Below are 26,464 nucleotides of genomic sequence, written 5' to 3'. Positions count from 1 at the left end.
AATAAAAAGACATACCTTCAAAATAAAAAAATTAAAAATAAATAGATGCAATTAATTGTTTTTAAGCACACTTAATTAAACATCTTAATTACGCTTACTTCCGTCCAACTACAGTTTAACAATTTTTTTTCCAGCGGAACGTTTTTGTCGAGTCTCAAACTTAATTACTTAAACGGACTTTTTAGAACACGAGTAATTTACCAGTAATAATAAAAAATAAAAGATGTTTGAATATACGTAAGAAAGGACCCAAATAGCCAATGCATATTGAGCAACCCAACTACCATTCCACTCTCTCTCTGTCTCGCACGGACATCATCAAACAACCCTGTCCGGATGGCCCTCCCAACCCCTAAACTCTTTCTCCTCCCGTCGGAGCTGCCGATGCTGCTCCGCCACGCCCCTACCCACCTCAATTTTCGTATTTCAGCCGTCTCCGGCGGCAATAGCAGCAGCGGTAAGAAGGGGAGTGCCGCCCCCGCCCCGAGTTCAAATTACGTTGTGCCTCTGGACAAGTCTTCCAGCATCACTCGCCCCCTCGCCGAGATTCTACGTGACCTCAACAAGAGGATCCCCGACAATATCATCAACACTCAGGATCATCAATCCACCTTCATTCCCTGGTAACTAATTTACTGTTAAAAATCTCTTGTTTGAAACCAATTTCGAGTTTTTTAAAACTCTTCCAATTCCTAACTGTCTACGCCCAGGTACCAGGCGAATCGTATGCTCAGTTTTTATGCTCCAGGTGATTTATGCTGATTAATTCTCCCCTCTCTGGCTCTTGCCTTATCTTGATTATACTTCTTGTCAATGGGTTTTGCCCCAATTGGAATTTAATGTTTTCAGATCCCATGTTTATAATAAAATTTAAATTGTAATTGTCTCCTATCCTTTTGCTTAAAGCTTCTTCTTCTTTTTTTGTACAAGTTTATTTTCCTCGACTATTTCTTTAAATGATAGGGTGTTTTTTGAATGTTCCTTTCCTTCTTGCATTTGGGAATCAAAATAATGTCTCGAGAGTTGTGCTTTGTGATTTTTTTTACAGTATACTGAAGTTAGAGAAATTTATATGAAAGTTCCCCTTGTTGATTCACTTCTGTTTTCTGCTAACTGCTACACGACTTTGTGTCTGGAGGAGATTTCTCGACGTAGCAAGGAAATCCAAGAGAGAACGATCACAACCATGTTCGATACAGTCAAAATATAAGTGTTGACCATGTCCGAAATGCTAGCATTTTGGGTGAAGGTTTTTGGAAATATATTGTGGTACAATAAATAATTTGTGGGTTATATTCTGGAAAAGTAGACAAATGTCAAATAATGCGATAAATATATATCCCAAGTGGTACCCAAGAACTTGGATTTGTGTATCGATTCGTCAGTTCAACTGCCAAAAAGGTTATTACTGATATTTCTTTCCATAGGTTGGTGTGGAGAAATTCGCGATGTTATATTTTCGGAGAATGGAAGCGTCACAGTGGTTTACCGTGTCACTGTACGAGGTTCGGATGGAGAGGTATGTTTATGGTTATGCTTGTTTTATGATGTTTGGAAAGTGAGTAAATGTGCTGGACGATGCAGGCACATCGGGAATCGACTGGGACCGTATCAGCAGACGATGGCAGTTCGACAGATCTTGTTGCCAAAGCGGAGGAAATAGCTTTTTGCAGAGCTTGTGCTCGGTTTGGGCTTGGCTTATATCTTTATCATGATGTTTAGATAGAAACTTTAATCGGTGACGGAAGATCTCCCAGGCCATGTATGTTTTGTTCCTTTTAATATAATGTACATATTGGTGCTATTTATGTTCTGTCCTGATTTTGAACTCTGCTTGTAGAAACTTGGGTTTTTACAAGGTTTTGATCTACGTGATATTGGGGAAATATGGATAATAAACAAATTCCCAAGATTCATCAATCATCATAGTCACAATTTATAAAACCTTGCTATTGATGAAGGCGTGGGCTGCATGACGGATGACAAGAACGATGACAACCTGCTTTTGCATGCTAACTAGGCTTAGACTAGACCCGATTAAGGTTAATGGCTACAAGATTTTAGTTTCACTTCCCATTTGAACCATAAGCATCAATTTTCAATGGGATCCGAGATTTGTGGCGAGTCCTAACCCTTTTTCACAAATGGAAAAAAAACAGAAGCAGTTGATAATCTTGTTTCGTACACGAACTACAACAAATATTACATACAATTTGTACTAGATACAACATATAAAGGCTGTTTATTATTCTTGTTTACGTTCCCTCTGTTCATCTATCTCTCTCTCTCTCTCTCTCTCTCTCTCTCTCTCTCTCTCTCTTCTATGGCTTTAAAAGTTTCGTTGGACAAGGATTGGAGGCAATCCATGTTGCGATCACATCGACAAGCCCATCAATTTCCTTGGAATTTTGAGTCTCTGCTGAATGTGCTGCCCACTTCTTTGGCGACGGCCTCCCAGGGTGTACCAGCTGTTACTGTCACCAAAAACTCTCCACTCCTGCTGACAGCATCTGCCATTGCTGGGGGAACATCGAGAACCTGAAATTGGGGATATCAAAACACAGAGTTTGGTTTTCAACATCTTACCCGGGAACATGCCTTCTCCAAAAATTATGCACCAAAATAATAAAAGAGAGCATAACTCTTACTCCTACATATCATGAACATTTTAAATCATGGTTCACCTGTTGCAGATGCATCCCGTGATCCCCAGGTAACAAGCGGATAGACATGTCCAGCATCGAACTGATAGCAGACTCTGCACTAAGAACCTGGGCTAGAACTGAAGTCTCATCAATGGTATCATCTTTGAACTTTATTAGTAAATTCCTTGAGATGCCATAGTAAGACCTGATCTGTCATTTACACAACCAAATGAAAAAACTTGTAGCCATTAACCTTGTCACGATTAACGGGTGTTAGTTTGCAACCAAATAATGAATTTTGATCTGAATACTTTTTATCTATAATTTTCCCCCAAATTTCACAACACCCATTCAGAATCCAACCCAAACTAATATCCGACGAGCATAAACTATATTTAATAATATTTAGCCCTCACAGCACCTGAAATTAATACAACACACCAGCAATAATAGAAAGGTAGCATCTCATGATTATTAATGTTTACCGCCATGATATTGGAAAGAATAATAAAAATTCGGACTCTACCAACATGAAACTTGGTTTACCAGACGTTGAGTTTCTTCTGGCTTCGGTGAGAAATTTTCCCTCCCTTTAACCAAGTCCATGTACAATGGAGGAAGCTGCTCCACCAAAGGAAGAACTTGCTTCAAAATGGCAGGACTGAGGTTCTCAAATTGCTTCCTGGTCATATCCGCCTGCAAGTTTGAAATATAGTTTGCAAGTCTGAAATTTTAGCAGTAAATAATAGCAAGAACTAATACAAATTCGAATGTAAATCTAACATGAAAAAATAGTTCCATGCCCCACCCATAGAGAGAGAGGATCCATTAAAGATAATATTTTGCCTAAAACAAGGAAAGGAACACCAGAGACATCACAGGTTATTCTGCGTGGAGGCTGAGAATGTCATTGTAATGGCTTGGTCATCTATTCTATGGAGCCAAGTATCTGAAGAACAAACAGATTCCACTCAAAGGCTAAAGAAATATGGATCATGGCCAAGATCACAAATCACAATGTCATATAGTCTGGTAAAAAATCAAAAACACCAACCAAGGTCATGACTGTCAACGGGTATTATAACATACTCACAGAAGTAGGAGCCCAGGATTTTACGTCAAACCATGGAACTCCAAGAAACATAATGGGAACTCTGTCTCATCAAAAAGAAAAGAAGAAAATGGGCAAAATTGCAGAGATCTCATAGCAGAAAATGAAATTGTGATGGAGAGTGGACTGAATTTCTCAAATTAAACAAATAGTGGGTCTGTTACAAAGGTGGTTAAATCAAATCAATTAAAGATCTCAAGTGAGCCCTCAATTGGATTTCAGCTGGCATGAATAATGTCTCCTATCCTCATGGCGCTGATTATGATAATTTTAATGGACCAACTTGTGCTATAGCCCATAGAGGTGATACAACCACTCACTTTTCATCAAAATCATAATCATTATCAAACAAATGCGGGATAATTGACACGGGAGCATCAGACCATATGACTGGGTCATACTCATAGTTATTTGGGGCGCAAGGCGCACTAAAGCGCTAGGGTGTCTTGGAGCCTGAGGCGCGAGACGAAGCGCACGCTTTATCGAAGTAAAGGGAATTTGACACAAATTTTAAAATTCAATATATATAAAGTATTTACTGGGAAGGATTTGAATTAGGCTATGACATTAAAAGTGTGGATAGCATATGTTTGCTCAAATGACATTCCATGGTATCCATACCGTTGAAAAACTGAAACAAGAAAGCATAAAATAAATATGAACACATCTAGTGAAGGCTCTCATAACTGCAATAAAAAGGTTAAGACTTTAGAGTATTTGGTTACCTACTCACAACCGGCAGCGATTTCATTTACTGGGAAGGATTTGAATAAGGCTATGATAGCCTGATCAGCTCTAATAATTGTAACGCTCCGAAAATTTAAAGGCCCACACGAACCACATACACGCAAATTATTAAATTCTCTTGTATTTTAATTAATTGTTTTAATTGGATGGATTAATCTTGTTGTGCATAATTACATGTTTAAAATATATTTTTCTACATGATTGCATTAAAATATATTTGAAGGGTTATTCGAGTTGCGATCGAGGAACGGAGACCGAGGGCTGAAAAACGTTGCTTTTAATTATTTAAAATATGATTGTGGGTTTTTCTTATTTTTGAAAATAAAGGGTTTTGAGGTGATTTTATACGCCGTGACGTAAATTTTATTGGTGTTGGTTTTTCAACAAAAATACGAATTTTTTGGCAACCCCGCTATTAAATTCACAAACTTATTTTTACCAAAACTATTTTAATATTCTAATTAAATCCTAATTAAGACTAATGAGCCTAAAACTTATGTTTAATTGCCTAAGCCTTAATTAGTGAATTAATTTCTATATAATATGTTAAAAATCAACCCAAACCCTATTCTAGTCTCGGTCACTTTCTGAAATTTCAACCAATTAAAACTCTCCCCACCACACAAACACACAACACGTCAAAGGCAAGGAGGAATTTTCGAGAATAGCTTAAGCAATAATCAAGCCAAGGTTCTTGCTCCGTTCTTCGTCAACGGTTTTTCGTGCATAAATTACGCAAAGGCACGCCTATTCTTACCTTCAAATCATCATCACATCATATTATATTTTTATGCATGAAAATTTTGGAAAACAAGTGACACTTTGAATTATTTTCGTTTTTATGCAATCCATGAAATTCCAAGCATGATTTTGATTCAAACTTTTGTCGTTTACATGTATATACGGGCTGCCATGATATAGGTTATGTTTAGGCATGATTTTACACGGTATTTAGAGTCCTAGATAATCACCTTAACACCACACACGCAATAGAACACAAGCTGTGCAGCAACTTGCTGTCATGGAGCAAAGGGGTTCGGTTTTATTGTTGCAGGGGCTAGGGCTTGGTTGGCTGCTTCCAAGGGCTAGCCAAGGTCGTGGGTGAGTCAGGGAGAGAGTCCTAGCCATGCTAGGACTCGCGCTCAAGGGCTGGGAAGGAGTCCTAGCACTCCCACCCGAGAATCAAGGGGAATTGCTTGCAGGGTTCTGGGCTTGTTGCAGGCTGGTGGGCGCGGTCCAAGGGGACTGGGCTGGGTCAGGTCGAGTCCTTAGGGTCCTTAGGGGGGTGCACAACAGGTTGGTTAGGTGGCTGGGTTCGTTGGTAGGGGCAGGGAAGCTTGATCAAGAGTCCTTGTCCAACAAGGATTTCTCGGCCAGCTTATGGTAGAGGAGTAGGGGGCTCGTTTTTTTGGTTTGGGGTGTTTTCCGTGGGATCTTTGGGTCCAGTAGGGTACTTTAGGATGTTGGTCAAGTTTTGATCAACATGGTTCGGAGGTAACTCGTGAAAATCAAGAGATGGCTCGGGGTCGAAGATTTTGGGTCATTAGGGTTTTTAAAACTTGGGAAAATTGAAAAATGGTTCACGGGGGTCGAGTCGTGGTTCATAAGGGCTAAAATAATATAAAACGACTAAATTTAGAATTTAGGAATTTTATATTAAAGTTTGGGATTTTTCGGAATTAAAACGACTTCAAAAACGTCTAATTTTGAATTAATTAAAAAGCCTCGTTTTTAAGCTAAATAAAATTTTAATTTAGGCTTTAATAATTATTTGGGACATGTTAGAGTCAAGAAAATTAAGAAAACGTCAAAAACGAAAAATGTCACGTCCATGGGTAAAACGGTCTTTTTACATCGGAAAATTAGTAAACGTCATGGCAGTGCCCTATTTGCTGTTTTATATGCTAATATGATTATGTAACATGTTTATGAATTTTATATGATGAAATATGATTTTTAAATGTTCATGGATTATTAAGGGTTAAATTGGACATTTAAAAGATATGTTTGCATGCTTGGTTTCAAAATAAAAATGATATTATATGCATAATTTTATTAAGTGATGGAAATACGAAATGTTGAAGGATGTGAAGGGATTGTGACTACTGAATATGTTGGAAATATCGTGAGGGTTATGGTTCCAGTGGCAGCCCGACGATCGTGTTTTCTTGGATACGGATACGAATACGAATACGAATACGAATATGTTAATACGTTGGCCAGGGCCCAGTTGATCGGTGAGAGTGTTGCTGGTGTCCCCCGCCGCCCAGTACTGTGGTTTTTTTTAGATGGATCCATCGCCCAATACGATCAAGAATACGAGTCATAATCACGATCGGAATTCAACTAACACGAACATGAATATGAATATGAATACGAATATGAATATGAATATGAATATGTTTATGTGATTTGTTTTGTTTTGGAAAAATATTTATGTTTAAAGTTTATGCATATTAAGAAAATGATATTTTAAGTACAAGTATTTTTCACTGTTATATGTTAACTGTATTACGTATTACTTGTTATCAAAGATAGGATGTGTTGAGTCTTTAGACTCACTAGGTGTGTTGATGCAGGTGATACAAATAACTATGATATTGGAGGTCTTGACGAGTGACTTGCTGGACTGTCGGTGCACATAACCCGAGGACCAGCGCTTCTATTTCCGCATTTAAGTTTATGATTTTAAGTTAAAGATTTTTACGACACTTTATTTTATGCTTCTTGAGAGATTTTGAGAGGTTTAGTATGAGCTATACTTTTCAACATTTATTGCTTTTTTGGATTTGATAAAACGATTTACGATTTCATGTTTGACTATTCCCTTTGGATTTTCAAGTACTAGTTGGATGTTTTATTTTAAAAATGGTGACAAGATATTTTAAAGTATTTATATATATGTATATTTTTAATTATGGAGATTAAGGAGAGAAAAAAAAAATTTCCTAGTACTTTTTAAGAAAACGAATAAGCAGACGTTTCAATAATCATATAAAGTATATAAACTACTACAAAAATAAGTATGTAAATATTACTGGGAATCACGTCACACGTACTCACAGTTTTTGATGAAGCACACTAGCAGTCTAACACAGGTTGATGAAGCACATTAGATGACAAAGATTGGGAAACTGAGAGAAAGACGCACAGATGCACTCAAAGTCGCATACACAGAGAGAAACTGAGAGGTCGCAGACTCGCTAGGGAGAAAAACGCACACATGCAGGGGCTTTGTAAAAAATAAAATAGGGATTCTGTTTGTTATGGGGCTTAAAATTTATTGGGCTTTAATTATATGTATAGAATCGTACCATAAATGGCTTTATTGGTACAGGCGCACAAGCGCGCGCCTTTCAGCAGAGGCGCGCCAGGCGCGCTTGATTAATGTATTGCGCCTGGGTGATAAGGTGCGTCTGGCTGCGCCTCTCGCCTAGGCGCAGCCAGGCGCTCGCCTTTTATAACTATGGTCATACTTATACAAAGAGTTGCCTGGAGATATGGGTTGGTGGCTGATGGAAGATCATTCTCCAAAAAGAGACTTTTATAATACCATATTTTAACTCAAAACTTTTAAAATACCTCTAACCCAACAATAAAATAACTAAATACATGCGATGTCATTAACCTACCAAAATCTTATATAACATGTCAGTTATGGTAAAATATGCCTATTTTGAAATAAATATCAAACAGACATCACATTGTCCAACAATCTTCCAAAACACATTTATCCCAAAATAATTTCCATAATATTTAGGAACCGTTATTAAACATCACCTGAGTGGTTGCAGAAAAATAGAAGTGTTAATAGGAGGCGCACAATCACATTATACTCTAGGATTAGTTAAGTAGGAGAAGTGCTAAATCTTCACCAATGATGCTCAATTGCAAAGTAAAAAAAGCCATAAAGAAACAAGTATTGATAGGACATAAAGCTAGTTAATTTTCCAAGATTGCAATCTTCGTTCATCATAAATTATGAAGCTAACAAAGCAGCTGCCTACTATAGTAAACTAACATCTGAAAATGCATAAGATGGAAGTTAAACTCACCCCATGCCGAATTGTTGGTGATGATACTATTTGTGACAAAAATGGCCCAATACTCTGAGCCATTGGAACAAGAACAGGTGAAAGTAAAGGAATGGCCAGGCTTGCTTCCTGAAAGTAGAATAAACACGTAAAGAACCTAACTTTAAATACATGCAATCACACTTTTTCCTTAGTTCATGTCAATTAGTCATATATTAGTATGTAAATAATTTAGTCAAAAAACACATGCCAAAAAGGGACAACCAAGAGATTAAGTGAAACTTGAGGAACTTATGTGCACTGCCATTAGATGATTATCATTCCAAATTACAAAAAATGCCACGTACTTTATATATATTAAGTAAGAGAAATTGTGTTATTTTCATACGTGCATGAACGTGCTCTAGTTGAACAAGAATGAGTATCCAATCCAAGCCCACTAAGCGAGTAACAACATTTGTCTTTTAAATTGATGATTATTGATTTGCTATTCAAGACAGAATGTTTCCAGGGTGGCGTTTGTCTAGTCCAAGCCATATATCCATTATACGAAAGCACCAGAGAATAACACATATTACTATTGGTGAAAAAGCACAAGAAAATTGTCATTTTCCTTGCTATCGTCAGATTTGTGTGTTAAAATGTGAAACTGTTTGCACAACACACACGTATGTGCACCTTATTAAATGCTGTTTCTCACTCTTCCATTCGTCCCAACTCTTCCTTCAAAAACAACTTTAGGAATATCAACTGGGGCATAATGAACGTGCATCCTATTAAGTAAACAAAGGAATCTGTTTTAATAATAAAAAAAGCTTTAGGGATGTACTTCTAGCACTCAGGAATCTGTTATGTGCAAAATCCTTTCAGCGGTTTTAATTATCTTTCAAACCTTCAAATGAAGAGAGTTATCAAATGGTATTCAATTTTCAAAAGAAGGTTCCACTTTACCTTAGGAGAAGTAAGTTGGATTTGTGGCTTGATGAAATTGCCAAGTTCTCAAGTCTGGATGACTTGTAACTAAATTTTACATCTTCGAACATGAATAGTTAAATTGCCCTTCTTCTACTAAGACACGTGGACATCAACTTACGAACTGGTTAAAAGCAGTTGGAGTCCCAAAATGGCAAGATTTTATACGAAAGAAGGAATGTGGAATAGCCAGCAATAACTTGATCTCACTGTTTGTATATTGGCCCCTCAAAACCCATGAATAGGGCAATCAAAGAAGTCTTCCATTTCACAAATTCAGAGACAAACATAAGATAATCTGATTTGTCTTACCTTGTTGTTGAATGCCATCAGTATATTCCCGTTCCTTTGCACAGCATACCACGAGCCTGATGATCAGCAACGCCAAATCAACTGATAGCAGGCTTTGTCAAGATTACAATACAAAAGTAATAAACAGGTGCATAATATGTCAACCTATGAGAAGATGAACCACAGATCCCAATGAACCACAGATCCCAATGAATGCTTAATGCCAAAAGTAGGAATATCTTCCACCTGTGCAAGTAAACAACTCCACAACAAACAACTGCTAGTATAGGAAGCTAGCTACTTCTATGCGTTCTAAGCTAAAATTTACTGTTTCTTGGAGACAGCAAAGACACCTCTCAAATTTAAACTGCACTTCATCAGCTATGAGGAAGTGGTCAAAACCGCTGGCAAAAGGTGTGGCTATAACTAATATACCCCTGAATCAAACAGGGCAAAAGATGCCAGTTATACATTCAAGTTTTCAATGATGCTAGAACAAGATTATTTATCCTAGTCTCCCCTCTTCTTCCAGGCCCGCCTTCCCCCAACCAAAGCCCAAAAGACAAATAAAAAAACAATGAAAGGAAAAAGAAAAGGAAAATCCTAAATAGACAGAGGGAGCTTCGAAAAAGTGATGCTCGAAAAAATGGTCCAGCTTCTCCTAGAAAGAGTTGATAACTGTTGACAACAAATAAGGAAGATGAATGAAGGTCAAAGGCGTAGTAGTAAAATATTCCATATTTAAAGCAGTAGTTAAATGGAACTGAAGGGACAATAAAAAAATATATGACCCATTTTAAATTTAATTAAATAAAAGAGATTTTGACTTTTTTAAATCGTGAAAAGAAAGTTGACTGCTGTTAGTTAGGTGAGTTCATTTATTAGGTTATTAATTGGTTAGTTAGATTTTACTTTTTTTAAAAAAATTATTTTTTAATTGATATATCGGGACCTTCCCGATTTGAGGTTTCATTTATTCCCGTTATTTTTGTGTTCTTCACGATCAAATAATCAAAAATCATTTGAAAATTTGAAGATTCGTAGAGAAGTAAGCATATACTCGAATGTTGTTCAGTTTAGTTCTGGTTGTATTTTGTTAGAATTTTTGTTTGTGGAATTAGGGTGAGTATTTACAGTCTTGCAACGTGTTGATTGTGTGGGTCGAGTAGGTGGATAAAGTGTGAGTCAAATATGATAGTATGAGATAGTGTCTAGACCACATAAATGGGATGGGTCGACGTTCACATGTGGGTAGATGTGTGCACACCTCCACAGATTGGTCGAGGTGCACACACCTCGACCACTGTGGGTCGAGGTGCACTGGCAAATGGGAAATTAATGAAGATAATATAGTTAAATGACATTCATGGCCGAGTGGTAAGTGGTCAGCTTTGTTCAATGGAATATATAGAAAATGAGATATACAGAATTATGAATCTAGGTGGTACAGAAAAATTGAAATTAAGTTATATTCCTGATGTGAAGCATTCCAATATTCGTCCAATTTATATTGAGGATGATAACGATTTGAAAACATACTTATATTTTGGATGTGCAAAAGAAAGACCAGTACTTCATGTCGAATTTGAACTAAGTATTGTTTCTCTTGATATTGTTGAAAGTGAAAATATCATGTCACCGGATTTAAATTTGACTCATTTGGATGATGAGTATGTCGATGATAAAACAAATACGTACGATCACTATTTTGATAGAACTTTTGTTTCAAATGACCGTTGTACCAATAATGATTTATTAGAAGATATAAATACATCAACTGAAAATATGCAAGAGAATGATGTGAGGAGTACAGAAAATGATGTTGAGGATATAGATGCGGTACATGTGGATGATAACGATGTTAACATCCACCACACTAGTGTAGCTCATGATACTGAGACTCATGTTCAAGCTGATACATATTCATTTACCGATGGTTCGAGTTTATTTATTGGTCAAAGATTTTCAAGCAAGACCGAAGTGAAGAAAGTGCTATCCAAAATTGCTTTGAACTCGTCTTTTGAGTTTGGAAGTGTAAAATCTTCTCGAAATATCTATTCGATTCGTTGTGTGAATAAAGGTTGCACCTGGAGAATTTGGACTTCAAAACACGAGAACTCAACAGATTTTGTGATTCGTACATACTGCAACACACACAATTGTGACTTGACTGTAATGCGTAAAAGGCATCGACAAGCCAGCTCATCTATCGTTTGTGATATGTTGGTAGAGAACTTTCGAGGACAACAGAAAACACCTCAACCAAAATCTATTATAACAATGATGCGGAATAAGAGGGTTGACATTACCTATTACAAAGCCTTGAAAGGCAAACAACTTGCTCACTGATATCTTCAGAGGTGATCCTGAAAGAAGTTTGGTCTTCTACCTTCATATTTGAAAATGGTCGAGAGAATGAACCGTTGTAGTATAATAAATTTAGTAGTAGATGAGCATAATAGATTCAAGTATTTGAAATGTTTAATATTGGTCGGGGATATCAAGTTTATGAGCTGGGCCGTCTTGAGTTCGATATTCGAAGTGCTACAAATAGTAACATTGTGGATTTGGAATCGAAGAGATGTACCTGTAGAAAATTTGATATTGACAAGATTCCATGTTCTCATGCAATTGCAGCGAGTTACTTTTGTGATGTTAATTTTTATTCCTCGTGCTCAAGTATTATTCCGTTATGATATGGTCTTTAGCCTATTCTGAGCCAATTTATCTTGTTCTGAATCAGAACGAGTGGCCACTTGATGATATGTTAGTACTGCCACCTGTGATCAAGAGAAGACGTGGAAGGAAAAAAACAAAACAGATTTCCATTTGTAGGAGAATTTGGTAGAAATAGGATTGAATGATATGTAATTTGTTTGAATTTAAAGACAATCGATTTGATTTTATTAATATGTAATGCGTTTGTGGCGAATTTTTAATTTTGTTCGAGGGGTGGTCAGTGGGTCGAGTGGACAAGATTGTAATGTGTGCTGTAGATTTTTAAGTTTGAGTCGCGTCGGGTGGTAAATTCTTTCAATTTTGGGTCGCGTGGGTCGAGTAATAATGTTAGGGGTTTGGTTTAGGGTTTAGGTCGAGTGGGTAGGAGATTTTGAGTTTTGATCATTTTATAATATATAATTCTCTTTATATATGATTAGAATGTAAATATATATAAAAAAATTTATTTGTGTAAACATTTTAATATGAGTTATATATTATAATTTAAGTATGTTAGTTAAAAAATTCATAGCAAGTAGAAGAATGTATCTCTTATTCTAACAATGTGGATTGAATTTATACTCGACTACAATTCTTAACAAATTTTATAATTCATCTAAAATTCTTAACAATTTTTTTATAATAATAGAACTAATTTTTTTTTTTACATATTCACTTTAATTAATGTATATCGAAGCATATGAAATTAATGTTTATTGTATATAAACATTAACAAATTTTATAAATTCACTAAAATTATTTCATAACAAATTTTATTACACATTCACTTTAATGATATACAGAAGCATATGAAATTAATGTTTATTGTATATAAATGAGTCGAGGATATTACGTGCATCTAGCTTTATGGGTATGCTTCTCGACCAAAAAGCTCGACCCAATCGACCCACCAAATTTGGGTCGAGTGTAATCTCGAACCAAAATTAGGTCGAGTCATTGTTGGATAATTTTAAAAAATAAATATCGGTGAACAGTACCCGCGCACCTGCGCGCACATCCGCGCGTGCCTGCCAGTAGCAGGCGTGCACCTGCGAGGGATCGGCGTGCAGGTGCGAGTGCCTGCCAGTAGCAGGCGCGCATCTGTGCGCGGATCGGCTTGCAGGTTCGCAGGCCTTCTAAGAGCTCTCGGCAGGCGCTGCCGCGTGTCCCTTCACGTTTTTCGTGTCTCTTCGGATTTATCTGGTATTTTTTCATTTCTTTGGCATTGTTTGACGATTTCGTGTCCCTTCGGATTTTTCTGGTATTTTTTCGTATTTTTTCTTTTCCTTGGTATTCTTTGATGATTTCATTTTGCACACACATTATATCAGTTGTAGTTGTATCTTGGAAGAAGACTGCCACAAACCTTTAGCAAATTGGTTTCATGTTTCATGGTTTAAAATAGATACCTACACGACCCAATGAATCGAATCAATTTTCATTGTTTAAAATAGAATGAATATATGGATCACATACATTAACTAAAAATCAATATAATGTAATTACAAATCAATATAATGTATCACATAAATGTTTTAATCCAACGATAAGAATTTATCCCAAATACAACAAAAATAATGCCTAAATTCCTCAATCTTCTCATAGTTAAGTTGATAAGCATTTTCCCTAAACATGGTATAAGCTGCTGCCGCTAAACAATATACTCTTAATTCACCACTGCAATGAAAAAAAAACATTAAATAATAATGAAATAATAGTTTTTAAAATGAAAAATTTTAACCTGGTCTTTTGAGTTGGAAAATTTTCTGGCCTAACTATACTCCATCTTTCTGAAACATCAACACCCAACATATGTGGAAGCATAAGGGACCAAGGGTTAATAAGTTTAAGCAATATCTTGCCCGACCTATCTATGCTGCGGTATGAATCCATGATTGTGATATTCTTACTGCTAGGCAAAACCTTTAACAAAAAACCCAATGCCCGGGAAGTTGAAAGGGTATCAAAATTATTTTGGCTTTGTTCCATGGAATAACCGGCCACTCACCAATTTCTGCTCTCACATAGGGCATCAAACATTCTATATTATTTTCTCCGCCCTCATTGAAAGCAGCGGATGAAAATCGACGTCCATCAATGACACCTCATGTGACTACGTCCTTTGTAATTGGAGCAACCCTCCACGACATTCTTGAATACGCTGAAAGTGAAATATGTTAATTACTAGCTCAATAACTCAAATTGGGGACACATGCTTTATGTGACAAAACTGTACTTCACCTTGGTGTCTGTAACTCAAATTGGTGTCTATAATTACTAGGTCACTCAAATTAACTCACATAAACCGTACAGTTTCGTTTATTACTAGCTCAATAACTCAAACTGTACAGACACCAATAAGTTTTTTCCCCAATAACTCAAATAAGACTGTCACATAAAGTACAGACACCAGCTAACTCAAATTAACTCCGTAATGCGATTGATTATCACATTATTAGAATCAACAAAATTGTACTGTCACATAAAGTACAGACACCAGCTCCTCCGGGGTGGGAATGAGCATTCCCAAAATATCCTATATTAATCATTTTCCAATCATATAATGTGCTTCACCTTGGGTCGTGACCCCTTCACCCTGGGTCGTGCTTAAGACACAATCCTTTTCTTGTTAATGATTAATATAGGATATTTTGGGGATGCTCATTCCCACCCCGGAGGAGCTGGTGTTTGTACATTATATGATTGGAAAATTTGTTGATTCTAATAATGTGATAATCAATCGCATTACGGAGTTAATTTGCCAAGGTATCAAAGTAGTCTGCATTCAAGATCCATTGGGCGACCCAGAGGATGAAGTGAGTGTACAGAATGAGACTGAGGATCGACCGTTCCGTTCACATATACATACTCCAGATCATCTCGAGATAAAGTCAGAAAATCTTCTCGGCCATCTCGTAGTCCTTCACATGAATCAACCGTCTCCTCTATTGACTCACATGAGACATACATCTATGCGTAGAGATCATACATCTCTTCCAGATATGTATTAACTTCGTTTCACAAGTTTGGAGGATAAAGTTGGGACGATACTAAAGGACCAAGCCGATATCAAAAATCAATTGAAAAATATGAATGACGATATCTCGAGTTTGAAGAATATAATTGGGAGATTACCTTCAATGAATGTCGATGTTGGTAAGTTTTATCAATATTTATATGATTTTTAATTTTGAGTATGAAAAATGAAAAATTGTATGTATTATTCTCTCAGATCAAGGCGAGACATCAACGCATAGATTTGAAGATATTCCATTTATGAGAGCAGATGAGGTGGATCCAAATATTCGACTTGTGAGCGATCCGTCTTTGACTCGAGCTTTTGTTATCGACATACTCATCATCCAAATGAGTCAAATCTAAATCCGGTGACATGATATTTTCACTTTCAACAATATCCAGAGAAACAACACTTAGTTCAAATTCGACATGAAGTACTGGTCTTTCTTTTGCACATCCAAAATATAAGTATGCTTTCAAATCGTTATCATCCTCAATATAAATTGGACGAATATTGAAATGCTTCACATCAGGAAGATAACTTAATTTCAATTTTTCTTTACCACCTAGATTCATAATTCTGTATATCTCACTTTTTATGTATTCCATTGAACAAATATCAGAATCCAAAGGAATAGCCGACCACTTACCACTCGGCCATGAATGCCATTTAAATATATTATCTTCATTAATTTCCCATTTGCCGTTGTACTCAAAGAGAATAACGGTTGGCATAACCTACAAAACATAAATAAAATATAAATTATAGACAATATTATTTATTAAAAAAATATGCTAATGAATTGCAACATCCAACATATTTACAACCTCGACCAACACATCACTAGACACTACTCAACCAACACATCACTCGACCAACACATACAAACGTGTGAAGAGCTCGAACCAGGGTCGAGTCGAGTGTGACGTGCACCTCGACCCAGAGGTTTGAAGAAACACCTCGACCCACTGTGGGTCGAGGGTCGAGGTGCAGGTTTGAAGAAACGTGGGTCGAGGTGCACCTCGACCCTCGACCCACAGTGGGTCGAGGTGTGTGCACACTTCTACCCACAGGTGAACGTCGACCCATCCCATGTATGTGGTCTAGACACTATCTCATACTATCATATTTGACTCACACTCCATCCACCTACTCGACCCACACAATCAACACGTTGCTAGACTGTAAATACTCACCCTAACTTCACTAACAAAAATTCTAACAAAATACAACCAGAACTAAACTGAACAACATTCGAGTATATGCTTACTTCTCTACGAATCTTCAAATTTTCAAATGATTTTTGATTATTTTATCGTGAAGAACACGAAAATAACGGTAATAAATGAAACCTCAAATCGGGAAGGTTCCGATATATCAATTAAAAAAATATTTTTTTTAAAAAAGTAAAATCTAACTAACTAATTAATGACCTAATAAATGAACTCACCTAACTAACAGCAGTCAACTCCCTTTTCTCGATTTAAAAAAGTCAAAATCTCTTTTATTTAATTAAATTTAAAATGAGTCATATATTTTTATTGTCCCCCTAGGGTTGAGTCGGGAAAGATGGAAAAATTGAGTCGAATAAGTTTTTTTTATTTAATTAAATTATAAATTTTATTATATATAAAATTAAAATAAAAAATTAAATAAACGAATGAAAAAATTAGTTTTTAAACAAATCATAAAAAAGTAAATTACATTCACTCGTTTTTTTTTTTTAATAAACACTTCCGTCACTCCCGTTTTCCTCAATTTCCCTGGAACTGAATATCACACATGTAAGAACTGGTCAAATTAAAGAATCAGTAAACATTTTCAGAAGTAAAAAAACCTCACCTATCTGCAAGGCGTTCCAAGAACAAGCGATAAGTAAGCTGTGGGGCAGCGCCGACAAATATACCACCGACAAAAGGTACAATAGATGTAACCTTAGAAGTTTTTGGTCTCAATACCCAAGCTCCCTGAATATTACATAGAAATATTATCAGCAATCTCTGTCTCTGCACATTAAAAATTCCTCCATTCGTTCAACAACATAGGTGCTCCACCAAGTAGTTTTAGCATTTTTAAGGGGATAGCAAAAGAAATCTAAAAGACGCCAAAATATAGCCCATTCTAAACAACAGCTGACAACTCTTCATATAAGAATAATAAATTCATAAGACAGACGAGCAGCACAGCTCGTGTATACCTCAATTTCACTCCAGTCTCCTGAAGCACCCCAACCACCTTGAGATTGTTTCACGGTCTCCGTAAGTATTCTGAATATTACGGGAAAAATAGCTTATTTAACAAGACTGGTGAATGAAGTATCATGCAGATTCTAAATAGTCTTTGTGCTATATCCATATCTATGCTGCCAGAAAAAGAAAAGGAAAGAATGAAGCTAAGAAAAAAGAGAATTAAAATAAGCTTCAGCACCCAAACAACGATAGCAGAAAAAACACCAAAAAATACAGTACCGAACCTGTAGATATCTCGGTAAAGCTGAATTCCCACTGTTTATGTCTGATTGTTCGGGTCGGAGTTGCTTTGCAGTCTACTGGTTCCACGAGCAGATCAAAGGTTATCGATAAACGCGAGTGGGAAATGGGGAAGACGATGCAGTTGACTGAAACGAAGGGGACAGGTGAAATTGCGAAATCGAAGATAAAGAGGCGGCGGCGGCTTGCACTCGCAACTCGCAATTGTTCTCTACCTCAGCGGAACAATACTCTTCTGAAACGGAATTTATGGAGGCGAGTAAACCTTTGCAAGCTGCGTATTCCTGTCAAATATATCCAATAACACTTTTCCACGTGGCCCCACACAATCAAAATAGCTATTTAAAATATTTACCAAAATAAATTATAAAGTATGGGACCATGTGTTATCTACCACGTGAAAACAAAATTGAACATGTCTCTTGGAAATGGTCTCACGAATCTTTATTTATGAAATAAGTCAATCATATCAATATTTACAATAAAAAAGTAATACTTTCAACATAAAAATTAATATTTTTTTTCATAGATAACCCAAATAAAAGACTCGTCTCACAAAATATGATTGTGAGATCTTATAACACAAATTTTTGCCAACAAAATTAAGCCAATTGTTGCATAGTTGAATGAATCTCACATGGAAAAATTACATAATCTATTGTATCATATAGAAAGTAGAAACTATACGTTTTACGGTAAAAAGTTCTCCAAGACGAATATTAATGAGAAATGCGTTGCAAGTGTCAAGCATGAAGGACCATCTGAACACGTGGCGCACGTTAATTGGTTTCCATGCATGTATGTATGATGATGCGGCGTGCCATGCCCATGTGTTTTCCCGCGCAAGCATGAGAGGGTTTTATTTTCCCGCAAAACAAAAAAACCATGAAAAAGCCCTTCCGAATAATAATAATAATACCTGTACTATAAAACAAACACCGAGTCGTCCCCCACCCACCGCCGTCTCGCCTGAGTGAGTGGGCGACCGCCGACTGGCAGTGACACGGCCAGCTCTCGCTGGTGTAATTTCGTAATATTCAACCTCGTCTACTGTTGGGAGCTTCTTGATTTGATTTTTCCCCATCTCGATTCTTCTGAGACCTGTCGATTCGTTAAATCGGGGATCTGAAAGATATGGACGAGCGGGAGAATTTCCATCCCGAAGATGTGTCGGAGACCACAATTGAAGCTCGATTCGATTTTTTTTCCAAGGTTTTACTTTTTGTTTCTTTCTCCTTTCCATTTCTGACGCTGCGATGTTTTCCTTTGCCATCCTATCTTTTGTTTCACCGCTGCTGCTGCCATTCTTTCTTGTCATCGACAACGAGCTTAATTTCGGTTTCTTTCTTTTCTTTTTCCGTTTTAATGAAGTTGTGTACGGTTTAAAAGATTTTGATTTTATACTATTATTTACTGCTGATCTGCTCTTAGATAAAACTATTAATTATTTCAACAAGCATGCTGTAAATCGGCAGTAACCCATGCCACGGGCTGTTCTGTTCAGGTTGTCTGTTTTATTACTTGCTAAATAATAGGTTTTTCGTTGTGTTTTGCTGCAATTACTCGATGTAAGCAGATTATTTTCTTTTGACATTACATGCTAATAGATTTGAATTTAAATGCATTCGATTTTTAATGATTTGTTGATTCACATATGCCCCTATCCTATAAGCAGAATGATTTACAGTTGAACGAGGAAATTTTTATGACACAAGCCATGAAGCTGTTTGCCGAGACCAAGAGTATTTTGTTGGCCAATATATCCGCTGTTGGGACTGGGCTGGTATGCAGTGACCTAGCCGTTTTGCTTGTCTCATTATCGCCACTGATTGCATGAAAACTTAATGGATAACGCCTTATCATGAATGGGCGATTTTACTGTCAGATTAACACACTGATAGTTGATTGATGTTTTTACATGATTAGCCGGAAGAAGCAGAACGGTATTGGTTTGCATTTGTGCTTTTCACGGTTAGAAGACTGATGAACAATGGTGGGATCACAGAAAAGGCACCTACTTTATGCCAGATACTGCGAAAGGCCAGGCTCAAGTATTTTTCATTTTTCTTTTACTTGCTTGATATTTTTTTTTTGTGTTGTGGAAATTAGAAGTTTTAGATAATAGGAGACTTTTATTTCTTGGCCTGCAGCATCATTGACTTTTTTAAAGAACTTCCTCAGTTCTTGATCAAGGTCGGATCAATTTTAAGTAACCTGTACGGTGGGGATTGGGAGAAGAGAATTGAGGTACTTGTCTTGTATCTCAGATTGTCTTACCTTTTTTACCTAGTTATTCTATTTGTTTAACGTGTTTGACACCCTCACATTATAATTATGGTACTATGTTTTAATGACTCATTCCTGCTTTATGGTATTAGGCAAAGGAAATACAAACCAATTTTGTGCATTTGATCCTTTTGAGCAAGTGAGTATTCATTTAGTATGTTATATTTCTTTTCTTTTGCATTTATGGCAATTTTCAAAGTTTCGGTTGGTTGCATTGTCTTGGTGAGAATGACTTCATTATCTTCAAAATTATTCCTTTATTATTTTAGTCTTACATTTGTCTTCTAAATATTTTTAACAAATGAAGTCGATATCATTTAAGCATTGCATTATAACTTATTTGTTGTTTGACATAAATTAAATAAGCTAAAATTTCTTTCCTTATATGGTACTGCTTCTCAATGATCAGCAGCATTGGAAGCTTTGGTGTTTTCCCTGCACAACCCCTGCCCTTTCCCAAGAGAATAAAATTCCAAACAAAGTTAAAAAGTAAAATAATTGTGAATTAGGACCATATTATCATAGAGACTGGGTGCTATACTCTTTTGTTAAATCAATACTCTTTTTCACAGACAATATTACACATTTAGCTTTGTTAGATGCCCTGTGTTGATTCAATATTTGTACTGTGATTCCAGGCATTACAAGCGTGCATATCAGCAATTTTTCTTGACAGTTGATGCTAATGATGACAAGCATGCAACTGGTGACAACAACCCTGGCTGTGTCTCAGACTATTATCGCTTTGGATGGTTGCTTTTCCTATTGCTGCGTGAGCGTATGCTCGGCCGTTTCAAGGACCTTGTAACATGCACCAATGGTCTAGTCTCAGTAGTGGTTGGTAGAGTTTAATGTTTAATTTTGTTAATTTTACTTAATTCCAATTCTGTTGGTGCTTTTACTCATACAAAACAAGAACTGTGATATGTATTAGTAGACATTGATTAACAAATTTGTGTGCTTTGGCCCTAACCTTTGGGGACAGCTTAGTCTTCTTATCATAATTTTTTAGTTGAATCTGGTAGTTTTACAATGCTTCATGTGAATTTTTTGGCAGGCATTACTTGTTATACATGTACCTGTGAAGTTCAGAAAATTTGATATTTATGACTCAGAACGCTTTGGTAATCTTTCTTTGGCGTATTTCACCTAAAAGCTAGAACTAAGTGATGGAGTTACTTTGTAGGTTAAGGCATCTTTCCATTTGTTCCTTTGTATACAGTTATGACAAATGGCAAGGCTGACATACTTGCATCACTTTGCAAAATGTATGAGACCTCGGAAGACGAGTTGAAGAAAATGCTGGAAAAAGCAAATAGCGTGATAACTACTATATTGAAGAAAAAGTCTTACTTGGCTGCTGAATGCACACCCCAAAATTTGGAAAATATTGTCACAGGTTGGTCTATTTAGTTGGCATTTACAGCTTTCTTCCAAGGATACTGCCCTTTGAACTGTGTAGTATTTAATGTTGTTATGTCAAGTGCAGATGGGTTGATCTATTTTGAAGATTTGATGAATGAATCATCTTTGTCTACGAATATGATGTTATTAGAAAAGGATTATGATATGATTCTCAATAAGGGTGAACTGGATGAGAGAATATTCATCAATGAAGATGACAGCTTGCTAGGTTCGAGCAGTCTATCTGGGGATGCAATAAATATTAGAGGAAATGGAACCAAGGTTACTTTCTAATTAATTATTCCTCTGTTTCCATAAACTTCAATCTTCTTTGTCTACAAATTCTACTTTTTCTCATGCTTAGAGAAAATTCGACTCAATATCATCCCCGACAAAGACGGTCACAAGTCCACTTTCTTGCCACACATCTCCTCTAAGTCATTCGTACGAAATTCCTACTGTTGGCTTGTACAGAATGGTTGCTACACCTGTCAGCACAGCTATGACTACTGCTAAATGGCTACGAACTGTTGTAGCTCCTCTTCCATCAAATCCTTCAGCAGAACTGGAGAGATTCCTATCATCTTGTGATAGGGATGTGACAACTGATGTTATTAGAAGAGCTCACATAATACTTGAGGCCATCTTTCCAAGCAGTGGACTAGGGCAAAGTGCAAGTTTGATGGATAACATATGGGCTGAACAACGTCGACTGGAAGCAATGAAGCTTTACTACAGGGTTCTGCAAGCAATGTGCACAGCGGAATCTCATATTTTGCATGCAATCAATTTAACATCTTTGCTGACCAATGAGAGGTTTCACAGATGTATGCTTGCCTGCTCAGCTGAACTCGTTCTTGCTACGCATAAAACTGTGACAATGTTATTTCCAACTGTGTTGGAGAGAACTGGAATTACTGCTTTTGATCTCAGCAAGGTTATAGAAAGTTTCATCAGGCATGAAGAAAGTCTTCCTAGGGAGCTTAGAAGGCATTTAAACTCATTAGAAGAACGACTCTTGGAGAGCTTGGTCTGGGAAAAAGGTTCATCAATGTACAACACCTTGATTGTTGCAAGACCAGCCCTTTCTGCGGAAATTAGTCGACTAGGCTTGTTGGCTGAGCCTATGCCATCTCTTGATGCTATTGCCACACACATTGATATGTCTTGTGGGGTCCCTCCCGCTGCGCCAAAGCAAGAAAAACATGGTACTTATATTTATTTGATTTTGCATTTTGGCTGCAAAATATTTCATAATGAAAGACGTTTCTTTTTAAGATGTTAATAGAAGACTAACTAATATTCAGTATTATCATTCTTTAATTCTTGTTTATGCTTTGGAATGGTATATATTTCTTGTGCTCCAACATGCTTGAAAATAATCTTCTCAGGTCAGAATGGAGATATCCGTTCCCCAAAAAAAGCATCCTCTGAGTACCGAAGTGTATTAGTTGAACGGAATTCTTTCACTTCTCCTGTGAAGGATCGCCTCATGGCTCTTAATAATACGAAGTCAAAATTTCCACCCCCTGCTCTACAGTCTGTTTTCGCAAGGTATTTCGTGAACAGCCCAGGACACAGGAAACTTGATCTATTTTTGCATCGTGCTAAGCAGTTTTCTTCATGCATGTTTTTCAGTCCAACAAGACCAAATCCAGGTGACGGAGGTGAAACTATTGCAGAAACAGCAATTAATGTGTTTTTTAATAAGGTACAGTATATTGAATGCGATTTCCCTTGTTAGTCATGGGCTCGCTCTAGTCATGTTGTGAATATATTTTGTTTCCCAATTCGCTATTGCCATAGATTTTGTCTGGGCTGTAATTTTGCTCAATGATTGTGTAAAAAGTGGTTACGTTTATTTAAAAATCTTTTTCTGTTTCTCATCAGGACTATGAGCTATCTCGTAAATCATGTTTTCTGTGGCAAATTTTTTTCGTATATGCTGGATGGTCTGTCTTATTGAAGATTTGTTCCTTAACGCACTTATTTAACATTTAGTGATTTCGCATATTTTCACATGTGGGGGGTGGCTCTATTCAGACTATAAAGTTAGCCGCTGTCAGAATTAATGGCATGGTTGAGAGGCTACAGCTGTCACAGCAGTTAAGGGAGTCCATCTACTGTCTGTTTCAGAAGATTCTTGGTCAAAGGACTTCTCTATTCTTTAACAGACATATTGACCAAATTATTCTCTGTTGCTTTTATGGAGTTACCAAGGTCTGCCTAACTGGTTTTGAGGTAGATATTCGCCAAGTATTGGAGGTTCGCTGACATCTGATTATTATATATGCAGATTTCCCAGCGGAACTTAACCTTCAAAGAAATCATTTTCAATTACAGAAAGCAGCCTCAATGCAAACCACAAGTTTTTCGTAGTGTCTATGTTGATTGGAGAGCTGTGCGCCTCAATGGGGTATCTTAATCTTTCTTTATTGTTTGCAACTACCTGTAAGCATTAGTTTTTTTTTTCTTTTCATGACATGGAAAGGAACCTAATCGTATTTTGTTTCTTCCATGAAACAGAAAAGTGGTCCGGATCACATTGATATCATCACATTTTACAATGAAATATTTGTACCTGCTGTCAAGCCTCTTTTAGTTGAGTTTGCGTCTACTGGATCAGCACAAAGTAGTAGTTGTGCCCAAGAGGCCAGGAATAATAATGATGGTTAGTGTTATTGGTTTTGTTTCATTTGTTATGAATGACCCATCAGGGCAATGGTTCAGGTTTTGATGGTTTTCTTTCGGTTTATTCGACAACTTTATTTGTCAGAAACATGTCTTGATTTTTATTTCCAATCAGGTCCATGTCCTGCATCACCAAAGCCGTCTTCTTTTCCAAGTATACCAGACATGTCACCTAGGAAAGTATCCTCGGCACATAACGTTTATGTTTCTCCTTTGCAATCCTCAAAGGTATGAAGTTTCCACTTATATTCCTTTTCTGTCACATTAGTCTAATCATGGTTTAAGCATTTATCCTTTATAATAACAACTAACCGACCGTTTAAGTAATTTTTGAGTCTTCTTCATGTTTAAACCAATTCTGTTCCCAAAATAAATTAGAGAAGGTGAGCATTGAGCTGCCAATCTCTACGTTCGGAAAGTTAGAGGATAGTTGAACCGCTTTGGCCAATCACCCATACGTTTTTGTGAGAATGATGACTAAGCACCCCGATATCAGCAAAATAATCAAGTATTATTCCTTGAAGTTAATATTTGTGACTACATTTTTGAGATGCATGGCATGGTACTTCGATGTAAGATTCTTTTTTAAACACTTTTGAGATCTTTACTTCACAATTTGGGTTTATTCTGCTCTTTATCTAAGAGGTAAAAATTTCTGGAAGAGCGGCACACGAGCTGTAATTTATAGACTGCTTGAGATGGCCCTAGAGGCTGTGAACAGTGATTACTGTAAAGCTACATATTATTTTTTAGTTTGGTTTGTTTTCGATATCCTCGATTAGGGTGAAAGCTGATGTTGGTTTTCTAACAGTCGAGAGTCGTTAATATGAGGGTGTGGGTAGACTTCATGGCCGGTGTCTTGGAGTTAGTGTGGTCTTTCTAAGGAGTTGGGAAGCTGGAAACTTATGCGGTAGAAAAACCTATTAAACTTGCTTCATTACTCTCCGAATACGTCTTCGTGGATATCGTCCAAAAGAACATGGTTAGGATTTCCATGCTTCATTGGTAGTATATATTAGAGGATGTTTAGTTACGATTGCATTTTGCATCAACATGCACAGACTCTTTGCTTAGCTTCAAAAGAAGTAGCGGAATGGACTTGTTTCTTTTTTTAATAAATGCCTGATTATGTTGACAGATGGATGCATTAATTTCACACAGCTCCAAAAGCTATTATGCTTGTGTTGGAGAAAGTACGCATGCTTACCAGAGTCCTTCAAAAGACCTTACTGCCATCAATAAGCATTTGAACGGGTAAAGTCGACTAAAACAAAACTTCATTGAATCTTTAATATACATCTGTACACATATTTGATCAACGCCGTGTTGTGCAATTTTCAGAACTCGGAAGCTCAGAGGAACACTTAATTTTGATAAGGTTGATGTAGATGTTGGATTGGTTACCGACTCCATGGTTGCCAATAGCCTTTACCTTAAGAATGGTAACATTTCTTTGAAATCCGAGCAACCCGACTCCTAGATGCGGTTCCTTCCATTGTAACCTTTCCCTGTAGATATTCTCGTTAAGTAGGGTATAGGCGATGGTTTAGGGTATATTGTTTTCTAGTGTGCATCTGGCCAAACATGTAATGACATTCTGTTAACTAATAAGGTTGTAGCATTTTCTTTTGAGTGTATAATATGTGGCCTTCGGAAACGAGCAACTTTAAGGCAGATACGACTGACTAATTGGTAAATGCCAGTTTATAGTTATATTTCCCTTGCCTGAGGGCCCAAAAAGTCCTCAGGAACGAATAAATGCTAGCCAAATTACATTTTATTCAAAATATTTCGTTTTTGCTCTCGAATCATATTCTAATGCATCTTTTGCCAGTTTCGTCGGTCAAAATAAATGCTAAATATTGATTTAAATTAAGAAATTTGTGCCTTGCCTAATTGGATAATGGTACTGGTAAAATGAAGAGTATTCTTTTCCCAATCATTCAAGCACATAAAAGATACGTGTTGCGAGGATATCAAATAGCTCAGCCAGAAGCTTCATGAAGCGATAAATGAATAGTAAATGTTAAGATTGGAACTTGGATTTAATTCAATTC

The 26,464-nt window shown here is 36.7% G+C and overlaps 2 protein-coding genes and 1 pseudogene across 2 annotated transcripts; 2 read left to right on the top strand and 1 right to left on the bottom strand.

Moving 5' to 3' along the window:
• The first annotated feature begins 255 nt into the window (after window positions 1-255).
• LOC140808036 (DNA repair RAD52-like protein 2, chloroplastic) lies at window positions 256-1,923 on the top strand. The gene is made up of 4 exons (XM_073165032.1): window positions 256-623; window positions 711-748; window positions 1,428-1,519; window positions 1,585-1,923. Exons 1-4 carry the CDS (start codon window positions 337-339, stop codon window positions 1,720-1,722), a joined length of 555 nt encoding a protein of 184 aa, XP_073021133.1. The 5' UTR covers window positions 256-336; the 3' UTR covers window positions 1,723-1,923.
• A 240-nt stretch (window positions 1,924-2,163) lies between these two features.
• Window positions 2,164-19,110, bottom strand: LOC140806631 (uncharacterized; annotated as a pseudogene).
• LOC140807006 (retinoblastoma-related protein-like) lies at window positions 18,926-26,149 on the top strand. The gene is made up of 18 exons (XM_073163640.1): window positions 18,926-19,238; window positions 19,702-19,809; window positions 19,953-20,077; window positions 20,177-20,273; window positions 20,405-20,451; window positions 20,951-21,149; window positions 21,370-21,436; window positions 21,535-21,711; window positions 21,802-21,998; window positions 22,081-22,924; window positions 23,108-23,270; window positions 23,355-23,427; window positions 23,760-23,936; window positions 24,013-24,132; window positions 24,243-24,387; window positions 24,523-24,635; window positions 25,546-25,661; window positions 25,749-26,149. The coding sequence occupies exons 1-18, from the start codon at window positions 19,161-19,163 to the stop codon at window positions 25,885-25,887; spliced, it is 2,985 nt and encodes a 994-aa protein (XP_073019741.1). The 5' UTR covers window positions 18,926-19,160; the 3' UTR covers window positions 25,888-26,149.
• The last annotated feature ends 315 nt before the right edge of the window (window positions 26,150-26,464 follow it).

The sequence above is a fragment of the Primulina eburnea genome, chromosome 12 (genome assembly GCF_022965805.1).
Source record: "Primulina eburnea isolate SZY01 chromosome 12, ASM2296580v1, whole genome shotgun sequence".
In the NCBI taxonomy this organism is placed as follows: domain Eukaryota; kingdom Viridiplantae; phylum Streptophyta; class Magnoliopsida; order Lamiales; family Gesneriaceae; genus Primulina; species Primulina eburnea.
This window is presented reverse-complemented; position numbering and strand designations above follow the sequence as displayed.

Excerpts from the sequence above, each read along its gene's own strand:
- LOC140808036 (XM_073165032.1), top strand. The coding sequence starts at position 337 with ATGGCCCTCCCAACCCCTAAACTCTTTCTCCTCCCGTCGGAGCTGCCG. Across the intron at positions 749-1,427 it reads GCTCAGTTTTTATGCTCCAG|GTTGGTGTGGAGAAATTCGC; the intron begins GTGATTTATGCT and ends TTCTTTCCATAG. Across the intron at positions 1,520-1,584 it reads TACGAGGTTCGGATGGAGAG|GCACATCGGGAATCGACTGG; the intron begins GTATGTTTATGG and ends TGGACGATGCAG.
- LOC140807006 (XM_073163640.1), top strand. The coding sequence starts at position 19,161 with ATGGACGAGCGGGAGAATTTCCATCCCGAAGATGTGTCGGAGACCACA. Across the intron at positions 21,712-21,801 it reads TTTGGAAAATATTGTCACAG|ATGGGTTGATCTATTTTGAA; the intron begins GTTGGTCTATTT and ends TGTCAAGTGCAG. Across the intron at positions 24,636-25,545 it reads CTCCTTTGCAATCCTCAAAG|ATGGATGCATTAATTTCACA; the intron begins GTATGAAGTTTC and ends TTATGTTGACAG.